Source organism: Molossus molossus, unplaced genomic scaffold (assembly GCF_014108415.1).
Source record: "Molossus molossus isolate mMolMol1 unplaced genomic scaffold, mMolMol1.p scaffold_m16_p_7, whole genome shotgun sequence".
NCBI lineage: Eukaryota > Metazoa > Chordata > Mammalia > Chiroptera > Molossidae > Molossus > Molossus molossus.
In genome coordinates this window covers 32,651,844-32,672,845 of record NW_023425401.1, presented here as the reverse complement: position 1 = coordinate 32,672,845, position 21,002 = coordinate 32,651,844, and the positions used below count along the sequence as shown (strand labels likewise).

General features: G+C 40.4%; 1 protein-coding gene across 2 annotated transcripts in view; it reads left to right on the top strand.

Annotated features, from left to right (window-relative positions):
- The first annotated feature begins 4,449 nt into the window (after positions 1 to 4,449).
- The window catches only part of CASD1 (CAS1 domain containing 1), a 49,730-nt gene continuing 33,177 nt past the window's right edge, over positions 4,450 to 21,002 (top strand). For both annotated transcript variants that reach the window (XR_004957352.1, XM_036246911.1), the window contains exons 1-4: positions 4,450 to 4,814; positions 13,144 to 13,240; positions 13,789 to 13,909; positions 19,636 to 19,680. Coding sequence is in view for 1 of the 2 variants with exons in the window: in XM_036246911.1 (XP_036102804.1) it covers positions 4,682 to 4,814; positions 13,144 to 13,240; positions 13,789 to 13,909; positions 19,636 to 19,680 (396 nt within the window). In the remaining variant the exon portion in view is untranslated. The remainder of the gene's footprint in view (positions 4,815 to 13,143; positions 13,241 to 13,788; positions 13,910 to 19,635; positions 19,681 to 21,002) is intronic.

The window sequence follows — 21,002 nt, the reverse complement described above, 5'->3', positions numbered from 1 at the left end:
AAAGAGTTTTGGAGCAAATGAGAGGAATCCAGTGTGATAATTGAGGCCAACTTGCAATGTAGGCTTCCCAAGAAGAAAAGCAGGCAAACAAGAGAATTCTGAAAAGTACTTTCATGTAAGGAATCTGACAAAGCAACAGGGCTCTCCTTGGAGGAGCATGGGAAAGGAAAGAAGGGAGCCAGAGGGTGCAGTGGCATGGACATCATAAAGAGAAGATTTTTAAGAAAGCAAATATTACCCTGACTGGTTTGGCTCAGCGGTTAAAGCATCAGCCTGTGGTCCTGAGAGACCTGGGTTCGGTTCCCGCTAAGGGTGCGTACCTCAGTTGCAGTTTGTCCCCGGCCCTGGTTGGTTGTGTGGGTGGCAGCCACTCGATGTGTCCCTTTCGAGTCGATGTTCCTCTCTCCCTCCCTATCTGAACAAAAAAATGAAGAAATGTCCTCAGGTGAGGATAAAAAAACAAGCAAATATTGCCCTGGCTGGGTTGGCTCAGTGGTTAGAGTGTCGGCCCTCAGACCAGAGATACCGGGGTTCGGTTCCCGCTAAGGGCACGTACCTCATTTGCAGTTTGTCCCCAGCCCCAGTTGGGGTTGGGTGGGTGGCAGCCACTCAATGTGTCTCTCTCACATCAATGTTTCTCTCTCTCTCTTCCTTCCTCTCTCCCTTCCACTCTATCTGAAGATGAATGCAAAAATGTCCTCGGGTGAGGATTAAAAAAAGAAAAAAAAAAAGAAAGAAAGCAAATACTTCAACTACGCTGCACAGTCAAGAAAGATAAAGCTAAGAAAAGACATTGGATTTGGTCATTTAGGTTGTGGTTGACATTTGAAAGAGTGGTTTAAGTAAAATAATACGAGCAGAAGTCAGTTTTCAAGTGTTTAAAGAATCAACAAATAGTCAAGGGGAAAATGGGAATAGTAACCATAGGCTGTTCTTCAAGAAGTTTGATAGTTAAGGGAGAAGAGAATGTATTGAATTAAGAAAGGCGCTTTAAATAGGAAGCATTTGAGCTTATATGTAGGGAAAACAGAGAAGAGGGATATACTGAAGGTAGAAACAAAGAAGGAAGCTTATGAGACCAGGTTCTCAAATGAAATGGTTTTGATGCAATCAAGGACACAAATGAAAGAGATGACTTGGGAGGAGGGAGAAGAAATTTTTCAAGTCAGAAGGGAACTACAGTTAATAATATTGTACTGCATATTTCAAAGTTGCTGAGAGTAGATTTTAGAAGTTCTAATCACAAGAAAAAAACTGTAACTGTACAGTGATGAATGTATTAACTATATTAACTAGACTTATTGTGGTGATCATTGTGCAATATGTACAAATATCAAATCATTACATTGTACATCTGAAACTAATGTTATGTCGCTTACACTTGATTAAACAATATCACCTCGGTATCAACAATAATAAATGAACACAGTGAAGCAGGAACCTTTTGTACCAAGAGATTCTCACCTCAAAACTCACTCCTCTTGCCCTGGCCGGTTTGGGTTAGCGGTTAGAGTGTCGGCCTGAGGTCCGGAGAGACCCGGGTTCGGTTCCCACTAAGGGCACGTACCTTGGTTGCAGTTTGTCCCCGGCCCTGGTTGGGTTGTGCAGGTGACAACCACTCGATGTGTCCCTGTCACGTAGATGTCTTTCTTTCTCTCTCTCTCTCCCTCCCTCCCACTCTATCTGAACAACAACCATAACAAAAAAATGGAAAACTCACTCCTCTTATTTCCCTGGTGGCTACATTTTCAGTCTCTTCATTCTGTCCTGTTTATCCCCCTGACTTCCTGTAATACAATGGGAAATAAATATTTTGTTTAAAAATAAATAAAAAGAAGGAATAAAGTGGGTAGTTTAAAAAAAATAATAATGTGCATTGAGAAGATAGATTGAAAGAGTTCCTATCTGATGGTTTCTCTTTTTATCAGACCATTGGGAGGTGGGGTAACCTGCTGAGCATTAGTAAACATTCTGTATGGTTTAGTGGTAGGCAAATAAACTTGGAGCCACTATCTAGTTTTTAGCATCATCAGATTTGAGCTGAAAAAAGTTCAGTCTGATCAGAAGTATGTCAGAGAGGCAGAAAGACTGAATTTTTGAGCCAGACTTGAGAAAGCAGTTAAAATGATAAGAAAGTCAGGCAAGAAAACATGACTTACCCAAGGCAACAGCAAGGGAACAAGAGGAGGCAACATATTTGAGAGTTATTTGGAAGGGAGAACGGAGTGGAGCAAGTGGATACCACAAAGTCAACACTACTCTTTGTAGATACTTGTCAGAGAATAGAGATGGAGAGGTAAACACACAGAAATACAGAGTCCATGGATGTTTTACTAAACAGAGAAAACTTATTGGTGGAAACAGCCAGGAGAGAGGAAGAGTTTAAAAAAGATACAGAGGCCGTGGCTGGTTTGGTTCAGTGGTTAGAGCGTCGGCCTGCAGTCCAGAGAGACCGGGGTTCAGTTCCCACTAAGGGCACGTACCTCGGTTGCAGTTTGTCCCCGGTCCTGGTTGGGTCATGCGGGAGGCAGCCACTCGATGTGTCCCTTTCATGTCAATGTTTCTCTCTCTCTTTCTTCCTTTCTCTCCCTCCCACTCGGTCTGAAGAAAAAAATGGAAAAATGTCCTCGGGTGAGGATAAAAAAAAAAGATAGAGAATCCTGGCCAGTGTAGCTGGGTTGGTTGGACATCATCCTGTATACCAAAAGGTTGCCAGTTCAATTCCAGGTCAGGACACATGCCTGGGTTACAAGTTCTATCCCCCGTGGCGGGTGTACAGAAGGTATGTTTGGCTCTCATATCAATGTTTCTCTCTCATAAATAAATAAATAAATAAATAAATAAATAAATAAGCAAGCAAATAAGTAAATGTACATTTAAATAAGACACAGAGAGAAGATCATTGACATGGGTATAACTAATGGAATCATCAACATCCCCCACAAAGGACAGGAAGAGATTCAGAGCAGAGGCAGGGATCAGCTTTAAACTAGAGGGAAGGGAAGGAAGAGGTCCACAAGCTATTTACAATATTTCAGAAAGTCTTCTGGAAATCACAATTAAATAAAATGTCAAGTTTCTTTACTTTTGGCAGGCATTAAATTAACTCCGTGGGTTAACACTGGTTATCACACACTGATCAGAAATTCTAATTTGCTGTTGATGACATCATAGAAATTCCTAGTATGTGATTGGCAGACCATATATTGTTAGCAGAGTTATTTATCAGGCTCTTACAATATCTGATTTAATTCTTCCAGCATGTGATCATCCTTGGATTAGAAGACTGACAACCAAAATTAAGCAAGCATTTCCAGGGAACAGTGCCTAGTATTTGTACACTTATTTAACTTTATTGCTTATTAGCATTACATCCATGACAATGATATATGTGATTTCATTTAAGTGACAAAATCTTTCAAGATAGGGGGGCCTTGGATGAAAACATAATAAAGAGAGTCCTTGGATGAAAAGAATTGGGATGACAAGATCTCTATTGTCCCTCCACATCTAACATTCTTTAATTTTAAGAGCGGCCTATAAACACAAGTCCAGTCATGGTAAATGGGAAAGTTGTAAAGAATACTTGAAAACACCTCACCTAACCAACGAGGCAAGCGAACAAGGCAAGGAGAAAGGGAAGCGATGTAAATAACCATTCCCACCTGGCAGGCAGGACTGGCGAGGCCAAAGATAAAACAGAGTAAGATAAAAGGAGGGCAGAGGATAGAAAGCGGGGTCGCAATAGGGCACAGGATGCTCCCTTTATTGATAACCACCGAACAGGAACCAGCTTCGGGCGCAGGGATGCCTGTCGTGAGCCAGGGAGGTCCTTTTCTCACCAGCACCCACACCGAGCTGGGCTCCCGCGTACCTTCTGCCCTGTGCTTCGGCGTATGGTCGCCCACCGAAACGGGGCAAACAAACAGGCCTTTAAAAAAAACAAGCTCCCGGAGCAGTGGGCCGAGGCTGTGCACTGAGAGTTAAGGCTGGTCTCACCGGCGGCCTCAGCAGCCGCCGAGCTTGGGGCAGCCCGAAGGGAGCACCGGGCAGAGTGGGGAGCAGAAAGCCCAGACAGGGCTGTGTCGGGGGAAGGAGGAAGTGGAGCCATGTGTACTTTACTGCCGGAACCGTCGTTCTAGTGCCCCAACCTGGGCTCAGGTGGCGGCCAGGGAGCCGGGCGAAGCCCCAGGCTGGCTCTCCCGCCGGGGTGGACCCCGGAGCCCACCCCCCCGCCCCCATGTCTGCGCCGCCGCCGCCGCCGCCGCCCGCCGGCGCCCGTGACCCGGTGACCCCGGAGGGCCGTCGGGGGCCCGTGACCCCGGAGCCCTGGGCATCCGGACCCCCCTCGCAGACGCAGACGCTATTAAGGCAGGAGGTTAAAGGGGAGGAGGAGGAAGGGGAGGAGACAGGCGTCCGGGGCGCCTCGGAAACCGGCACGGCGGAGCAGCGGCGGCGGGGCTGGGGGGAGGCCGCCGAGGCGGCCGGGGCCGAGGAGGGGCAGGTGGAGGCCGGGGGCGCCGCGGCGGCGGGGTCGGGCTCCCCGGCGGGAGGCGCGGGCGGCGGCCGCGGGGCCTGGCGGCGGCTGCTGGCCTGGCTGCGGCGGCGGCAGCCCCAGTGCTGCCCCTGTGCGGCGCCCCTTCCCCGCTCCGCCGCGCACTGTTGTCATGGAGGAACCAAGATGGCGGCTCTGGCCTACAACCTGGGCAAGCGGGAGATCAACCACTACTTCAGCGTGAGGAGCGCCAAGGTGCTGGCGCTGGTGGCCGTGCTGCTGCTCGCAGGGTGCCACCTCGCCTCCCGCCGCTACCGAGGTGAGCGGGCCCTCCCCCCTGCCCCGGCTGGGGGAGGAGGCGACGCGGCGGCGGGAGGCCGCCCCCCTCGCCCAACACACGCCCACGCCCGCGCGGCCGCCCGCCCGCCCGCCCGCTTGCGCGCCCGGCCCGCGGGGGAGGCGGTGCCCCCAGGTGTCCCCGGCGGCGGGCCAGGCGCCCCTGGCCGACGAGGCGGACCCCAGTGCGGGCCGCCACAGGACCAGGCCCTGGGGTTCGGGCCCCCCGGCCGCCTGCGCCGGGGTCGGGGGCGCCTCCCCGGGCCTGGCCGGAGGGGCTGCCGGGGTCCCGGCTCCGGGCGAGCGGGGCCCGGGAGACGCGCCAGGCCCGGGCTCGCGTGCAGGCGGTCGGCCCGGGGCCTCCGGGGTCAGCCCCGGGCGCGAAGGCAAAGGCTGCCCAGCCAGGGGGCACCCCGCCCGCAGTGGGGCCCCGTGCCTCCGTGCTAGGGGTCCGGCCCTTCAGCCTTTGTTTCACGCGGCCCCTGCCCGGGACCGCAGGCCGAGCTGCTGTTGGACAGCGGCAGCCGTTTCCCTTTGCCTCCGGGGGCGACAGCTGGCCCCCGATGCCCTGGGCCAAACGGGGGTGTCACCCAGCCTTGGTGATTCCGAAACGTTCAGAGGGTTCTGGGTGCCCACTTTTTAGGACGTAAAGGCTCTGGGGCAGATACGGGGAAGGGAGTTTGGGTTGACAGCAGTCCAGGGGGGCCGTGAGAGCGGGGCGAAGCGGCTCGGACCCAGGCTGGCGCTGGGGGCTCCGAAGCTGGTGTCCAGGAAGCGACCTCCTTATCTCAGTAATCAAGGGATAGTTACTTGTCGTTGGTTGATTTTTTTTTTTCTTCTTTAATTGTCTCCGTAAAAATGCCACTAGGAGAGAGACTGATAGGCTGAGGGAAATTAATAATGATAGGATCTTTTTATTTATTTATTTTTAATTTGGCTTTTAGTATGGAAGCCATTATCAGGACAGCGCTTGGTGACTGTGAGATGAATTGGTCAAGATGTAATGTGTAAAGAACAGGTGGGCATTTACCGCTATTGCCATTTAACTTCACACCTGCTTTGGCGAAATACCCAGTGGCCCGGGTTCTGGGACCTGAGCTCTCTTCTCATCCAGGGAGCCTTTCAAAGTGGAGAACGTTTGATCAATTTTGCTGCTTTGTTTTCTCCAGTGCTTGAGGATTAAAAATCTTATATTCTAGTACTCTACTGGATGAATAGCTTTTCATATAAACACATTACATTGACTTAAAAAGATACATTTTTAAATGCACTTTGGGCCTTTCTCCTCCAGTCTCCTGTAGATCACAGCCTTAGGACCTGGAAGGGCTTTGGTTCATCTGAAGTTGCTGTAACAGAACATGTGCAAAATAAAACTAGTAATATTGATGCATTAATTTGTGGTAATTTTGAAGAAAATGTCTTAACTACTATTAATTATATGCTAGTTTGGTATAAGATGAGAGTAATCGAACTCAATTTCTTGTAACTCTGGTGCTATATTCCCGAAGGTAAACATCTAGCTCCACCCCCACCCCCCCATTTTTAATGGTGCTTTTATCTTTTGATAAGCTTGGATACTAATGATTATATTTAGATTATTTCATCCTTTCAAGATCTGTCATCAGCAGGGGAAAGAGAATGTCAGATGGAACTTTATGAGTCAGTGTAGCAATCTAGGGTTGTTTATAAAGCCGCCTCCAGAAGCTAGTCATCAGCTTCCCTAGGTGCTTCAGTTCCTTGAGTGTGAAGCATAACACCTGGTGTGTGTACTTGCTGAGACTGAATGTCAATAACTTGAGCCAGAGACTGGGAAAAATAACCTTACTAGGAACTTTCTAGCCATCCTCATGCTTTGGCAGTGTAAAACTGAGTCAGAGGCAGTGCCCTTTACTCCAAGGTAACTATACACTTGAATCACAATATCAAAAGTCTTTGGCCCTGGCCAGTTTGGCTCAGCGGTTAGAGCATCGGCCTGTGGTCCAGAGAGACCGAGGTTCGGTTCCCTCTAAGGGCACGTACCTCGGTTGCAGTTTGTCCCCGGCCCTGGTTGGGTTGTGCGGGTGGCAGTCACTCGATGTTTCCCTTTCACGTCCATGTTTTTCTCTCTCTCTCTCTTCCTCCCACTCTATCTGAACAAAAAATGGAAAAAAATGAGGTGAGGATTAAAAAAAAAAGTCTTTGGAATAAAAAACGACCTTATATTAGATATAGAGGTTAGGCTGTGTATTAAAATCTCCAATGAGTGGGTATGAGTATGCCTCAGGCAAGGTAGAGTGGATGCACATGTTCAGTATCTCTTGCTTTATTTACAAACCACAGAAAGTAAAAGAAAGGATTACACACTGAACAAAATTAAGCTTGGCAAACACTACATGCTAACATTGAACACATTATATGCCAGGTACTGCTCCAACAGTTTTACATTTTAATTCATTTTGTATTTATAACCATTCTTTGAGGTAGATATAATTAACCACATTTCATCCTCATCCCCTGCCCCATCTTTAATATTTCTGTAATCAGGATGACTTTTTAAATTTTTGATTACATGTCAAAGTTTAATTGATAACATTTTTCCTACTGTTACATAAAATAATAATGTATCTTACAATCAATAGATTCTTCGAGTTGCAGTATTATTTACATTTTAAAGATGAGTTAGGAGAGGTTAAGTTGCCTAAGGATGTTTAGTGACTGAGGTAGAAGTTAGAAGCCTCTTACCCTAATGTTATAGTCTGCCTTTCTCAAGGTTTCTTACACTTTGGTGATGTATAGAAGATGGAGTGGGAAAGCATTTTTCAGAGGGATGTGGATTAAACCATTTGGAAACATTAATTCAACCTCACAGTACCAGCCAAAAATTTTCCTATTCTTTTTCCAGTAAAGTGACTTTTTTTAAGTTGTATGTGTAGAATTTCAAAGTCTTACCAGCTTACTTTTTATTACCTATTTTCTTCTTTCTAAACTCCAGGCTCACAGTTTAAATATGCTTTGCCCTTTACATATCACAAATATTTTATTTTCTCTGCTTGCAATGGTCTTTTCTCCTGCAAAGAAAGTATAGATTTTTCCTTCAAGGCCTGGTTCAGATGTCACCACCACAGAGGTTGGAATTAGGAGTTCAGTGTTTTTACAGCAATTAGTACATACTTACTATCTTGTATGATAATAGTTTTTATCTGTCTCCCCTACACAAAACATCCTTGAGCTTCCATGGGTATTTTATTTATCTTTAAATCATCAAAGCTTAACACATAGAGCTTAAATTCATAAATAACTATGAGATAAATAGATTTTTAAAGTTCTTATTTCTGTTTTCCTCCTTGTGTTTGGTTCTTTTGCTTTTCATTGAAGTTCATGTTCTAATAGTATGTTCTGATCTCAATTTAGAAAGAGTTTTTTTTGCATTAATATTATTTTCACATAATACAATAGAATGATGCTTTAAAAATAATATTTTAACTTTTTAAAAAATTTTATCAATTTCTAACATTACTGAATCACAAAATGTCCATTAATATTGTGATTACAAATTTAAAATATTTCTGTGACAAGAGGCCACTATCTATTGCCCTAAGAGTAATTACAATCCGGATATATTTCAGTATTTTAGTTGATAAAGTTAACTTGCTACAGATGCTTTAATTTTGTTGAACTCTAAATCCTTTCTATTACTAGGCATATTAAATGTTATATATCACATGTTTTGAAGAAAAGGAAGTTCAAAGCTTCAGAAATTAAAGCAAGAAAGAAGTAGCTCTGGGTCTCTTAGCCTTTTCTTTCTTTGACTGCTATAAAAATCCTGATCTATAGGACACTTGTAATGAGGCACTCCTAGCTTGTCTCAAGAAAATGTAAATGGTGATTTTTCAGCACCGACTAAAATATAACTTGCTGAGTTTTAGGCAAACAAAATATACTACAAATCATATTGTAAACTTTAGGATCTGGTATTTTCATGGTTGATAGTAAGAAACACAGCTTTGATAAGGTGATCATTCTAACTATGCAGTGTGGCAGAGGTATTCTGTTCAAAGGAAAATACCAGCTGTGCTTTATTCCGCACATCAGATGTTTTCTTCAGTTGTTACATACTGTTTTTCAGCTTTTTAAAAACGTGTTTGTCATTTTACTTACTTTTACTATCTTTCTATTATAGAAAAATCATGCATGAAAACCTGGAGCTTTAGATTGACAAACCAGAATGCTTATGCTTAAAATAACAGAATGAACAGGGAAACAGCCATTCTAATCTTTGTATTGGAGATAGCTGACATAGATAATACTATCCCTTTAGTTACTCTGTGTGTGTGTGTGTGTGTGTGTGTGTGTGCGCGCGCGCACATGAGTGTGTTCGTAACTTGATTTATATGAGCACTTGGCAACTTTCATTTAATGCTGGTTGTATTAAAGTAGCTATCAAAATTATATAAGACAATTGAAAATAACAACTGGTTTTGTTGTTGCTGTGTTCTTTTGTTTGGGATTTTTCTGTGTGAGTTTTGAAAGGAAAATACGTGCCAGCATATATTACTTAGAGTTATTATACATAATAAAAATATGTCATATTAACTTACTTTAACATCTATATTTACATTTACTGATTTGCTCCAAAACATTTTTTCCCCCAGAAAAAGAGAATCTTTACAGTATGCAATTTGTGGAGTTTTCTTTTCTAGATCAGGTTAATTTATTTTGCTGACAAATATAAAAAGCCAGTCTCCTCTTTTCTGTTGTCTAGTTAGCAATTCTTTTACTTTTCAAACATTTTTTTTGTACCAGGCTTTCTCTATTGAAACAGCTGGTATAGTTTCTGTCTTCTGATTGGACCTTAACTGATATACAGAGACTATTAAGTTCAGATACAGGATTATAAAAAACAAACAAACATTTGCTTCATAAAATATTTTAAGAAGAGTCATCATCAAGTAGCATTCATTAGCAAATTAAGAATTTCTTCCCCCTACTCCCCCACTCCAGTCTCAAAATCCTGTGTTTACAGTGCTTTTTGGTTAGATAACTTCAAATCTATTTTGCTATGGGGTTTTTCTAATATGGGCTCATCAGATTAGACCTGTTGTTTCCTACTAACTGAATTACTGAAAATCAATGTGTGAGTAGTAGTTTTGAGAAAGAAACTAAAAAACTTGCATATTTAAACACAATTTCTGTTTATGGTACTTACATCTCCATTAAATCATATTGATAACCCATATAGACGTTAACAAATATCATCCCACACACTGAATATTGATCAAGGTGTGTTTCTGTTTAGGCTTATATGAAAAAACAAAACTCAAATAACTTTTTTTTTTTTTATCCTCACCCGAGGACATTTTCGTATTTATCTTCAGATAGAGCGGAAGGGAGAGAAGGAGGAAGAGAGAGAGAGAAACATTAATGTGAGAGAGACTTATCGAGTGGTTGACACCCAAACGACCCCAACCGGGGCTGGGGACAAACTACAGCTGAGGTATGTGCCCTTAGCGGGAACCAAACTCAGGACTCTGGTCTGTGGGCCAGCGCTCTAACCACTGAACAACCAGCCAGGGCTCAAATAACTTTTTTAAAAAAGAGAAAGAAAGAAAAATTCCACAGAATTAATACCTAATTATTTGCAACTTCTTACAATTTTTAAAGAAAATAAGTGTACTCACTTTTTACTTGGTTTAATAGATGTTTTTAAAGAGGTAGAAATGCTATAAATGTGGAATTTTCATCCTAATTTTAAACATTTACTAGGATTTTGTTGTATGGCCATTATAAAACAATGCCGCTGGAGTGCTGTTTTTAGGAAAATAATTATGTGTTCCTATAGCCCTTTCTTTACTCTTCCTTGATTATTTATGTAGCTTAATTTTGTTTATTGGAACTAGAACTAGTTTTTAATAATTGGAAAGAATTAACAACTGATTATTTATAGTTTCCTTAGAGATGTATTTAAAAATCTTTGAAATAAAGAAAACCTGCACAGACTACATATATAATTGCAAACATTTAATAATTGATATTCTTATCCATTTTCCACCAACACAATAATGCAGTATTTTCATTTTTCCTTCCTGTTCTATTTTAAGATTTATGGCACTGAAGTAACAACACTTTTATTATTTCTGCATACCTGTCTTGCATTTGTATACTTTTCATCTGTATGTTAGCCAGATAAATAGGTAACTGGATTGTGAAAAAAACAGGTGTCCTCCTTTAAATATCTTTGGGTCTTCCCTATCTCCAGCCTGAATGGTTCAGTACAATTCTTGTTCTGTAATATTCCTCTTATCAGACTCCCTGTCCTGACCTTAACTGTTTGTTTGTTTTTAATATGTTTTTATTGATGTTTTCTTTTTAGAGAGAGAGAGAGAGATAGAAACATCTGTGTGAGAGTGAAACCTCTATCGGCTGTCTCCTGCACGCCCCTACTGGGGATTGAGCGTACAACCCCGGGCATGTGCCTTGACTGGGAATTGAACTGGGACCTCTCAGTCCATGGGACAACGATCCACTGAGCCACACCAGCTGAGCTGACTTTAACTATTTGTAAAGCAAATAGAGTGTGCTGTTGACTGTTAATCAAGAACTCAAGATTAAGTCAAATAATACATATATTTTATTATAATCCCACCGTTAATCTAAATATCACATTTTCCCTTCATCCATTTGACATATTTGAACTTTGTAAATACCTCCAACCCCTTTTTAACTCCTTCATTTAAGTGAATGTTCATTAAAATGGCCAAAGGAAGAAGGGTGACCACCTATCCCAATTTACACAGGACTGGAGGATTTCCCAGTTGTGGAACTTTCTGTGTCGAATGGTGATAGTCCCAGTCATTCTGGGAGGAGTTGGTCATTCTAAAGGAAGGCAAGAGATACCAAGAGAAGTAGAGCCATGGCCGGTTTGGCTCAGTGGTTAGAGGCCCGGGTTCGGTTCCTACTAAGGGCATGTACCTCTGTTGCAGTTTGTCCTCGGCTCTGGGGTCATGTGGATAGCAGCCACTCAGTGTGTCTCTCTCACGTCAATGTTTCTCTCTCTCTTTTGTTTTGGTTTTTTCCTCACCCGAGGACATTTTTCCATTTTTTTGTTCAGATAGAATTGGAGGGAGAGAGAAAGAGAGAGAAACATTGACATGAAAGGGACACATCGAGCAGTTGCCACCCACACGACCCAACCAGGGCTGGGGACAAACTGCAACCGAGGTACGTGCCCTTAGCGGGAACCAAACCCGGGTCTCTCCGGACTGCAGGCCGATGCTCCAACCCCTGAGCCAAACCAGCCAGGGCTTTCCCCCATCCCTTCCCTCCCTCAAGATAAATGCAGAAAATGTCCTTGAGTGAGGGGGGAAAAAAGTACAGAGGCTGAATATTAATAACTGAAATCTGTAATTTGTTGCTGCTACTGATCATGTGAATCTTTGGCACCATGTAGCTAACATAGTTTTAAGTTTTCTCTTTGTAAGATTGTTAAAGGATGAAATTGTATTAAGCTTTTTAAGAAGTTCCTGATTAAGCCCTGGCCGGTTTGGTTCAGCGGTTAGAGCGTCGTCCTGTGGTCCAGAGAGACCAAGTTCGGTTCCCGCTAAGGGCATGTACCTCGGTTGCAGTTTGTCCCCGGTCCTGGTTGGGTCGTGCAGGTGGCAGCCTCTCGATGTGTACCTTTCACATCGATGTTTCTCTCTCTCTCTCCCCCTCCCACTCTATCTGAACAAAAAAATGGGAAAATGTCCTGGGTGAGGATAAAAAAAAAAAAAGAAGTTCCTGATTAAGTCTTTTTCTCTATTCACACATTTACAGACTAGGGGTAGCATATTCACAGGGAAGTTGTGAAAATCAGGGAATAGGTTTATAAAATATTTCAATATTAACTATGTTTCCAGATATGCTAGTGCACTATTTATTATAATAGTTGAGTAGGAGGAAGTCATTTCCAAAGTCTTCTCTTTTATCCCTTAAATTTCTTTCCTAACTAGAAGTTGGAGTAATACACAGATACAAAGTCTAGTTTGTGATTGAGATGATGTCCCAGGAAGAAAACCTGAAGCAGAAGGAACTGCCAAAGCAGTGAAATGTAGCATTTAGGAGTTAGGAAGTCTCTTCTAGGGAGAAATGTCTGTCATTAGTAGCTCTTAGCCTTCTGAATAGTAATGTATTGATATTTATTATGTTTCTCATTGTTGAGTAATATGCACCTAGAAGGTATAATGAAGCATAAAGACTTTTTATTTTCTCATCTCAAAGAGCTTACATGGGGTCAGATAACCAATATATAAAAAGTTAACTATTGATTACAACACTATTGTGTTTAACTGTTATAGGCAATGATTCATGTGAGTACCTTCTTTCAAGTGGCAGATTTCTTGGAGAGAAAGTTTGGCAACCTCACAGTTGTATGATGCATAAATACAAAATCAGGTAAGGTTTTTCCTTTTCGACATTTGTTTTCCTATGATGGGTCATAATATCCAGTGGAGGAGGGTTGATGAAACAAAGGAAGTACTGTATGATACTTCCATATATGATGGTAGAAAATTGCTGAAGGATGGCAGGGGTGGAGGTGAGCCCAAATGAAAATTCTGCCCTAGAGCATTAGGGAAAGAGCTCTGGCCAAGCTGCTTTATCTCAGGTGACAGATAGGCAGGCCCAACGCAACAGTCCTTGAATGAAGGTCTCTGGCTTTGGAAATTTGATAGCTACCTCATAGATTTATTCTGAAATACTGGATATAAAATGCTTAATATGGCTAGAGTTCATCTGAAACACAATAAATGGGGACTGTTATTATTGAGTTAGTTGATCTTACAGGAGCTGGAAGGTTAAACAAATATGGCCACCTGTTTTTAAAGCAAAGTAGTAACTATATGTATAACAATCCTGTACTACTTTCTTCACAAACTGTGTGCTTTGAAATGCCGATATGCTGATTTTATTTATTTTAATTAATATTTCTTTGTTGATTTCAGTGAAGCAAAGAACTGCCTTGTAGATAAACATATTGCATTTATTGGAGATTCCAGAATTCGTCAATTGTTTTATTCATTTGTAAAAATAATTAATCCTCAGTTCAAAGAAGAAGGAAATAAGGTAAAATTTGTCTATTTTCTTCATTAGGGATTGTGTTAGAAGTTAACCAGCTGAATAGTTTTAGGAGGGATGTGCCTCTTCACATTAAGGCAAGGAACTATAAAAGTTGTACTTTCGTTTTGGGAAAGGGAAAGGGGGAAAAAGGGATCATTTGCTGTAACGTGGAACATAAGAAAAAGAAGTGGTGGGTATTGGCAAAGGCTTTTATTAACTTAAACATTTAGTTTTCAGAAATAACAAATTCTTTCCACAGAAGAAATTTTTTAAATTCCTTCGAAAGAAAATATTCTTTTAATATTTGCTATATTTCTTTTCAGTCTCTTTTTTAAAAACATAAATGTAACCTTTTAGCATGTACAATTTTATGACTTCTTTCCCCACCACCTATCATAATTCACTATATTACTATATACTCAACATAAGTATCTTCATAATGTGAGCATATTATTGAGTGGATATGATGTAATTTATATAATCTTCCCTTTTCTTAACTGTTTGTAGTTTTTAATTTTTAATTTTGCAATTTAAGAAAAGGACATTTTAATTAAATCTTTGTGTGAAAACTTTGCTTTTTAAATTGTTTCCTTAGGATAGAATCTCTACCACACAAATATTAAGTTAAAGAATATAAATACTTTAAAAATTAGCCCAATCGATGTGGCTCAGTGGTTAAGCATCAACCTATGAACCAAGAGGTAGCCAGTTTGATTCCTGGTCAGGGCACATGCCCAGGTTGTGGGCCCAATCCCCAGTGGGAGGCATGCAGGAGGCGGCCAGTCTATGTTCTCTCTCATCGGTGTTTCTCTCTCTCCCTCTCCCTTCCACTAGTACTGGGCAATCATGCTATATAACTAAAATTATTGTTTTTATATAACAATAAATTTATGCTGTTTTTATTTTTATTTTTATTATTATTTTTTTTTATCCTCACCCGAGGACATTTTTTGTTCAGGTAGAGTGGGAGGAAGAGAGAGAGAGAGAGAGAAACATCGATGTGAAAGGGACACATCGAGTGGCTGCCACCCGTACGACCGACCAGGGCCGGGGACAAACTGCAACCAAGGTACATGCCCTTAGCGGGAACCGAACCCGGGTCTCTCAGGACCGCAGGCTGATGCTCTAACCGCTGAGCCAAACCGGCCAGGGCTGTTTTTATTTTTAAAACTGTCTTCTTTCCTGGCCGATATGGCTCAGCACTTAGAGCGTTGGCCTGCGGACCGGAGAGTCCTGGGTTTGGTTCCCAGTAAGGGCACGTACCTCGGTTGCAGTTTGTCCCGGCCCCAGTTGGGGTTATGTGGGTGGCAACCATTCGATGTGTCTTTCTTACATCAATGTTTCTCTCTCTCTCTTCCTCCCTCTCTCCCTCCTGCCCTATCTGAAGATATATGCAAAAATGTCCTTGGGTGAGGATTAAAAAAAAGAAAGAGCGAGCCCTGGCCGGTTTGGCTCAGCGGTTGGAGCATTGGCCTGCGGTCCAGAGAGACCCAGGTTTGGTTCCCGCTGGGGGCATGTACCGCATGTACCTTGGTTGCAGTTTGTCCCCGGCCCTGGTTGGGTCATGTGGGTTGTGACCACTTGATGTGTCCCTTTCACATCTCTGTTTCTCTCTCTCTCTATCCCTCCCACTCTATCTGAACAAAAAATGGAAAAATGTCCTGGGGTGAGGATAAAAAAAAAAAAAGAAGAAAGAAAAAAATATCTTCTGTGTAGATATTCTTCTAGAAGAAAAAATAGAAACCAAAAGTGTGTGTGTGTGTCTTTGAAAACTAACAAGTATGAACATCTATATGTTTGTTAATTAATTAGTTAATTGCTTGTGAAATATTTCATCATATTATTCTGTTTATCCATTTTTAAGTGATCCAAGATTCTAATCATGCATATGATAGAGAGTGGGAAATGGCAAAGAGAGAAAAGTGAAATACAAGAAAGTTCAGAATTTATGATGAAAATCTACCTATACACATCAGTTTGCCCTGCGGTAAGGAGTTGAAAAATTAGGGACTTCACAAGTAGCTAGGCACGTGGTAGTGACGATAGTGGACAGTAAATTTGTAGGAACTACTTCTTGTGAGAAGAGCCCTTAGGCTATTAGAGGTTTTGTCCACTAGGAAAGACTAGATTTTAAATCTGAATAATGGAAAATTATAAATTCAACTTTTCATTTTATTTGGTATCTATAAATGTAGTTTCCATTTGTATTAACACACAAAATTATACAGAAGAGTTGAAACTATTTAATAATGACATGAGATTATCACAGTTTAAAACACTTTAGTAAACAAAAAGTAGAGAGATTTTTTTATTTCAGAGAAATGATTTTAGTATTTATAGGTTGGGATAGTGTGACTTTCTGAAAATTGGAATAATGGATTTGGCAACAATTAACTGAAAAAAGCTATAATGGTTTAGTCTATAGCCAAAGGTAGGTATAATATGGTACATTGTTTCTGAGCCCTAGTTATAATACCTAGATTCAATTTTTATTTTCTAGAGATACATAGTTATCTCACAGTCATCAAGCAAGATACATTTAACTTTATATGCATTTAAAAAAAGAAACAAAGACAGTTTGTCACAGTCTTAGACAGTTATGAAGGAATTATTTAGTTCAAACTGCTTGTGGAACATTTGCCTAATTGTATTTCACTTAAGCTCTCTTGTCTCTGAACAGTTTGAGGACAGAGATGATTATTATTTTGAATTCTTATGCCTAGCACAGCCTGGCATATTATAAAAGCTGATTATTATTATTGTTATTATTATTATTATTATTATTATTTAGCCTTGGTATGTGTTTGTGTAGAATAGGAGAATTAAAGACAATTTTTTTGTTTAAATATGTTTCTTTTTTGTGTTGAGGAAAACTTTTTTTTTTTAAGAAGCTTGAGAGCAGGACTTTTTTCAAATTTATTTTGTGGAAGACTAATTCTGTGAGAAGCTCTGGTCAAGTAAGGTTGGACAAGGCTGGATGTCCTCTCCCCTCTCAGATGGTTGGAATGTAGATGAGGATATTGAAAACTTGAGAGGTCTTGCAGTAAAGAAACCTGTTGTGTTGCTTCCAGCTGGCAGGCTAAATACTCTGGGGGCCCTTCTACCTCAAACCAACTAAATCCTAGATTAAAAAAAGACTTGGTGATGTATTTCTAAACTTTGAAGAAATGGAAGAGACTTCCCAAAAAGGAACAACTATGAGGCAAAACCAGAGATGGGATCAATAACTGTAGGCATGCAGTGAGACTCGGGTTGCCCTGAAGACAGATGCCAATAACTTCAGTGCCCAGTATTCAGAAAACTAAGCTTTGGGCCAGCGTAGTTCTTGGTAGTAATGTTGGAAAACAGAGGACAATAGAATAATAGCTTTAACCTTCTGGGTGAAGATAAGTTTCAACCTAGAATTATATACCTAGCATACATATTTCCCTATTCTTGAAATATAGGACATTTTCAGACACATAAAAACTATGAGGGTTTTTCTAAAACAATTCTAAAGGGAAAACGTCAGGGAGGAGGGAAATAATTCAGAGAAAAAATTATATGAAATATAAAAAGCAATGGTTAAAGAAAATAGTAAACATGCTTTTAAATCTAAAAATAAAATAGTGCCTGTATAAAATAATAAGGTTTCTTTATACTTTAGAAAAAGAAGGTACTAAAGAACGGGCCAATAATGGCATGTAAGTGAGAGGGAAACTATCACAAGGGAAGTGTTCTAATGTCCTTTTTAATCTTTAAGGCATTATCTTACCATAGAACTTAATTTAAAGATGCATAGTAAAATTTCAAGGGTAAGGATTAAAAGGATAGAATTAGGATATATGAATTCCAAACCAGCAGGAGAAAAAAATTAAATAAAACCAAACTCAACTCATCTAATGTGCCAAATAAGTTTTACACACACACACACACATTCATGCACATATATACAAAAACATATGTACATGTTAAAATCGGTGTTTACATACATTATACATATATGAAAAAAATCTATATGCAAAGGAACTAGAAATCAAAAAGTAAGATAGTAGAAACATTCATAATCAAAATAAGTACAAGTAGTGTAAACTTGTCAACTAAACACAGATTTTCAGATTGGTTTTAAAAAACTTTCTTCTGCTTAAAAAGACATACTTAAAAGGAAATGGGATAGTTTAGATTAAAAATGAGAAAAGATTTGTCAGACAAATACTTATAAGTCATTAAGACAAAGTAAATTTTAAGGCAAAAAGTATTATCAGGGACACAGATAGTTTTTAATGATGAAAAGTTCAGATCACTAGATTTTAAACTTGGATGCATTTAATAAATTAGCCTTAAAATGTATAAAGCAAAAATGAATATGATTACATTGAAAAGTTGACAAATTCTCCATCATAGAGAACTCACTGCTCATGCAGTTTATGATAGGACAAGCAAATAAAATTAGTGAACCCATAGTAAACTATTCATATGCTGAATTTACAAACTTATAGCTCAATACTTAAAGAATATACTAAAATTCAGAGAATATATATTTTTTCAAAGCATACATGGAAACTTTTTTGATCATCTATTGAGCTATTAAAAGTTCCAAGATATCAAAGAATTGGTTTATGTTTCTATATTAGTTAAGTTTCTATTTTCTAACTTAACCTGATAAAAATTCTAGGAATCTGCCCTGGCCAGTATCCTCAGTGGTTAGAGCATCGGCCCGCAGACCAATGACTCGTGGGGTCGATTCTGGCCAAGGGCACGTACCTCGGTTGTGGTTCATCCCTGGCCCTGTGTTTCTCTCACATCGATGTTTCTCTCTCTCTCCCTCTCTCCTCCTGTCTCCCTCCCACTCTATCTGAACAAAAACGGAGAAATGTCCTCATGTGAGGGAAAAATAAAATTCTAGGAATCTACAGTAGATGTTCTTTTTTTTTTTTTATCCTCACCCGAGGACTCTTTTCCATTTTTTGTTCAGGTAGAGTGGGAGGGAGAGAGAGGAACAGAGAGAGAGAGAGAAACATCGATGTGAAAGGAACACATCGAGTGGCTGCCACCCGCACAACCGACCAGGGCCGGGGACAAACTGCAACCGAGGTACATGCCCTTAGCGGGAACCAAACCCGGGTCTCTCCGGACCGCAGGCCGACGCTCTAACCGCTGAGCCAAACCAGCCAGGGCTACAGTAGATGTTCTTAATAGTGAAATGTTATACGCATTTTCATTAAACTCAGGAAGAAGACAAGAATGCTTGCCCATTGCTACTGATATTTGACACCATGTTAGAGGTTCTTAGCCAAAGTAAGATAATTTAAAGATGTAAAGATTGGACCCCTGACTGGTTTGGCTTAGTGATTAGAGCGTTGGCCCGCAGACTAAAAAGTTTCGAGTTCAATTCCTGTCAAGGGCACGTACCTCAGTTGCAATTAGTCCGCGGCCCTGGTTGGGGTCATACGGGAGACAACCACTTAATGTGTCCCTTTTCACATCAATGTTTCTCTCTCCCTCCTACCCTATCTGAACTAACATGGAAAAATGTCCTCACGTGAGGATAAAAAAAAATTTAATTTAAAAAAAGAAACAATTTAGTGTCACATACTTTTTGATTTTCTCTGCAGGTCTTTACATACTCTTCAGGTTGAATATAGATAATTGAGATATGATGCATAAATAAATAAACAAAAACAGCTAAGGGGGGATTATTTACATAAAATGTATACATTAATATTTTTCTCTTGTTTCCTTTTTTATGGCAGCATGAAAACATTCCTTTTGAAGACAGGATTGCATCAGTTAAAGTGGTAAGTTCATGTAATTAGTAAGCCAAATGTTATAATGTCAATACTATATTCATTGGTTAATTTATTTACAGTTCAGCTAATGCTTTGTACATACTAAATATAGTTTATTATATTGAGAGTAGATAAGAATAGTAAAATAATTGAATAAATATTTTCACTGTTTTGTTAAAGAAATAGAAAAGTTTGTCTCTCAGATTTTTATCTAGGAAAAAACAATCTTATACCTTAATTTAAAAACCAGTATGTGTTCAAGATTAATGTCCATCAAAGAATATATGTGAATTTTCTGAATTCCCAGTCACACTGACTTCTAGATACTGAGAATACAGTGAGGATCAAGAAAACAATATTCTAGACCTAATGGACCTTGTAAATCATTGTAGTTCTTTATATACAAAGAAATGTGGGATGCGGATGGCAAAAAGAAAAAAGTGGGCATTAGGAATGTACAGAGCAGGAAATTAAAAGTCGTTTTCCTTCTGAGGAAGTGATGCTTTAACTGAAGCCTCAAAGATTAGTAAAAGCTGGCCAGGCTCAGTGAAGAGTTTATAAGCCTTTTAGGCAGAAGGAACAGTGCGTGCAAAGTCCTGGAGAAGATGAGCACATAGAGCATAGTCCAGGAGCTGTATGAGAACCGAAAGGGCATGTAGAGCAAGAGGGAGGTGGCAGGAGAGAAGGCACAATGTCCATGCAGAGGCCAGATGTCCTGTACCTTCTTAGCAGCTTTAAAGACTTGAATTTATTCTGCGGGCAATTGAAATTCTGGAATACTTAAGCAAGGATGTGGCAAGGTCAGATACGCTAACTAAAATGTGGAAAATAGTTTTAAAAAAAGCAAAAGTGGATACAGGGAAAACTGTTGTGAAACTGCTGCCAAATTGAAATGGGAGATGAAGATATCATGGACAAGGTGGTGTTTTTTTGTTTTTGTTTTTTGTAGCTTGAGATAGATTTAATAAGGAAATGCATGTTATGTGTTGTATATATCTTTTAAATAAAATGCATTTGGCTCTAGTTTTTGAGCTTTGTCTTTTGGTAGATTTATTTTAATACAAGTTTTTAGTACTCCCCCCCCCCCCGCCCCACCGCCCAGTTACAGTTTACTTTCATTATTATTTTGGATTGGTTTCAGGTGTACAACATAGTGGTTAGACAAGCATATACTTTGCAAAGTGTTACCCCTGATATTCCCAGTACCCACCTAGCACCATATACATAGTTATCACAAGATTATTGACTATATCCCGTATGATGTATTTACATCCCTGTGACTATTTTTAAACTACCATTTTGTACTTCTTAATCCCTTCACTTCTTTCACC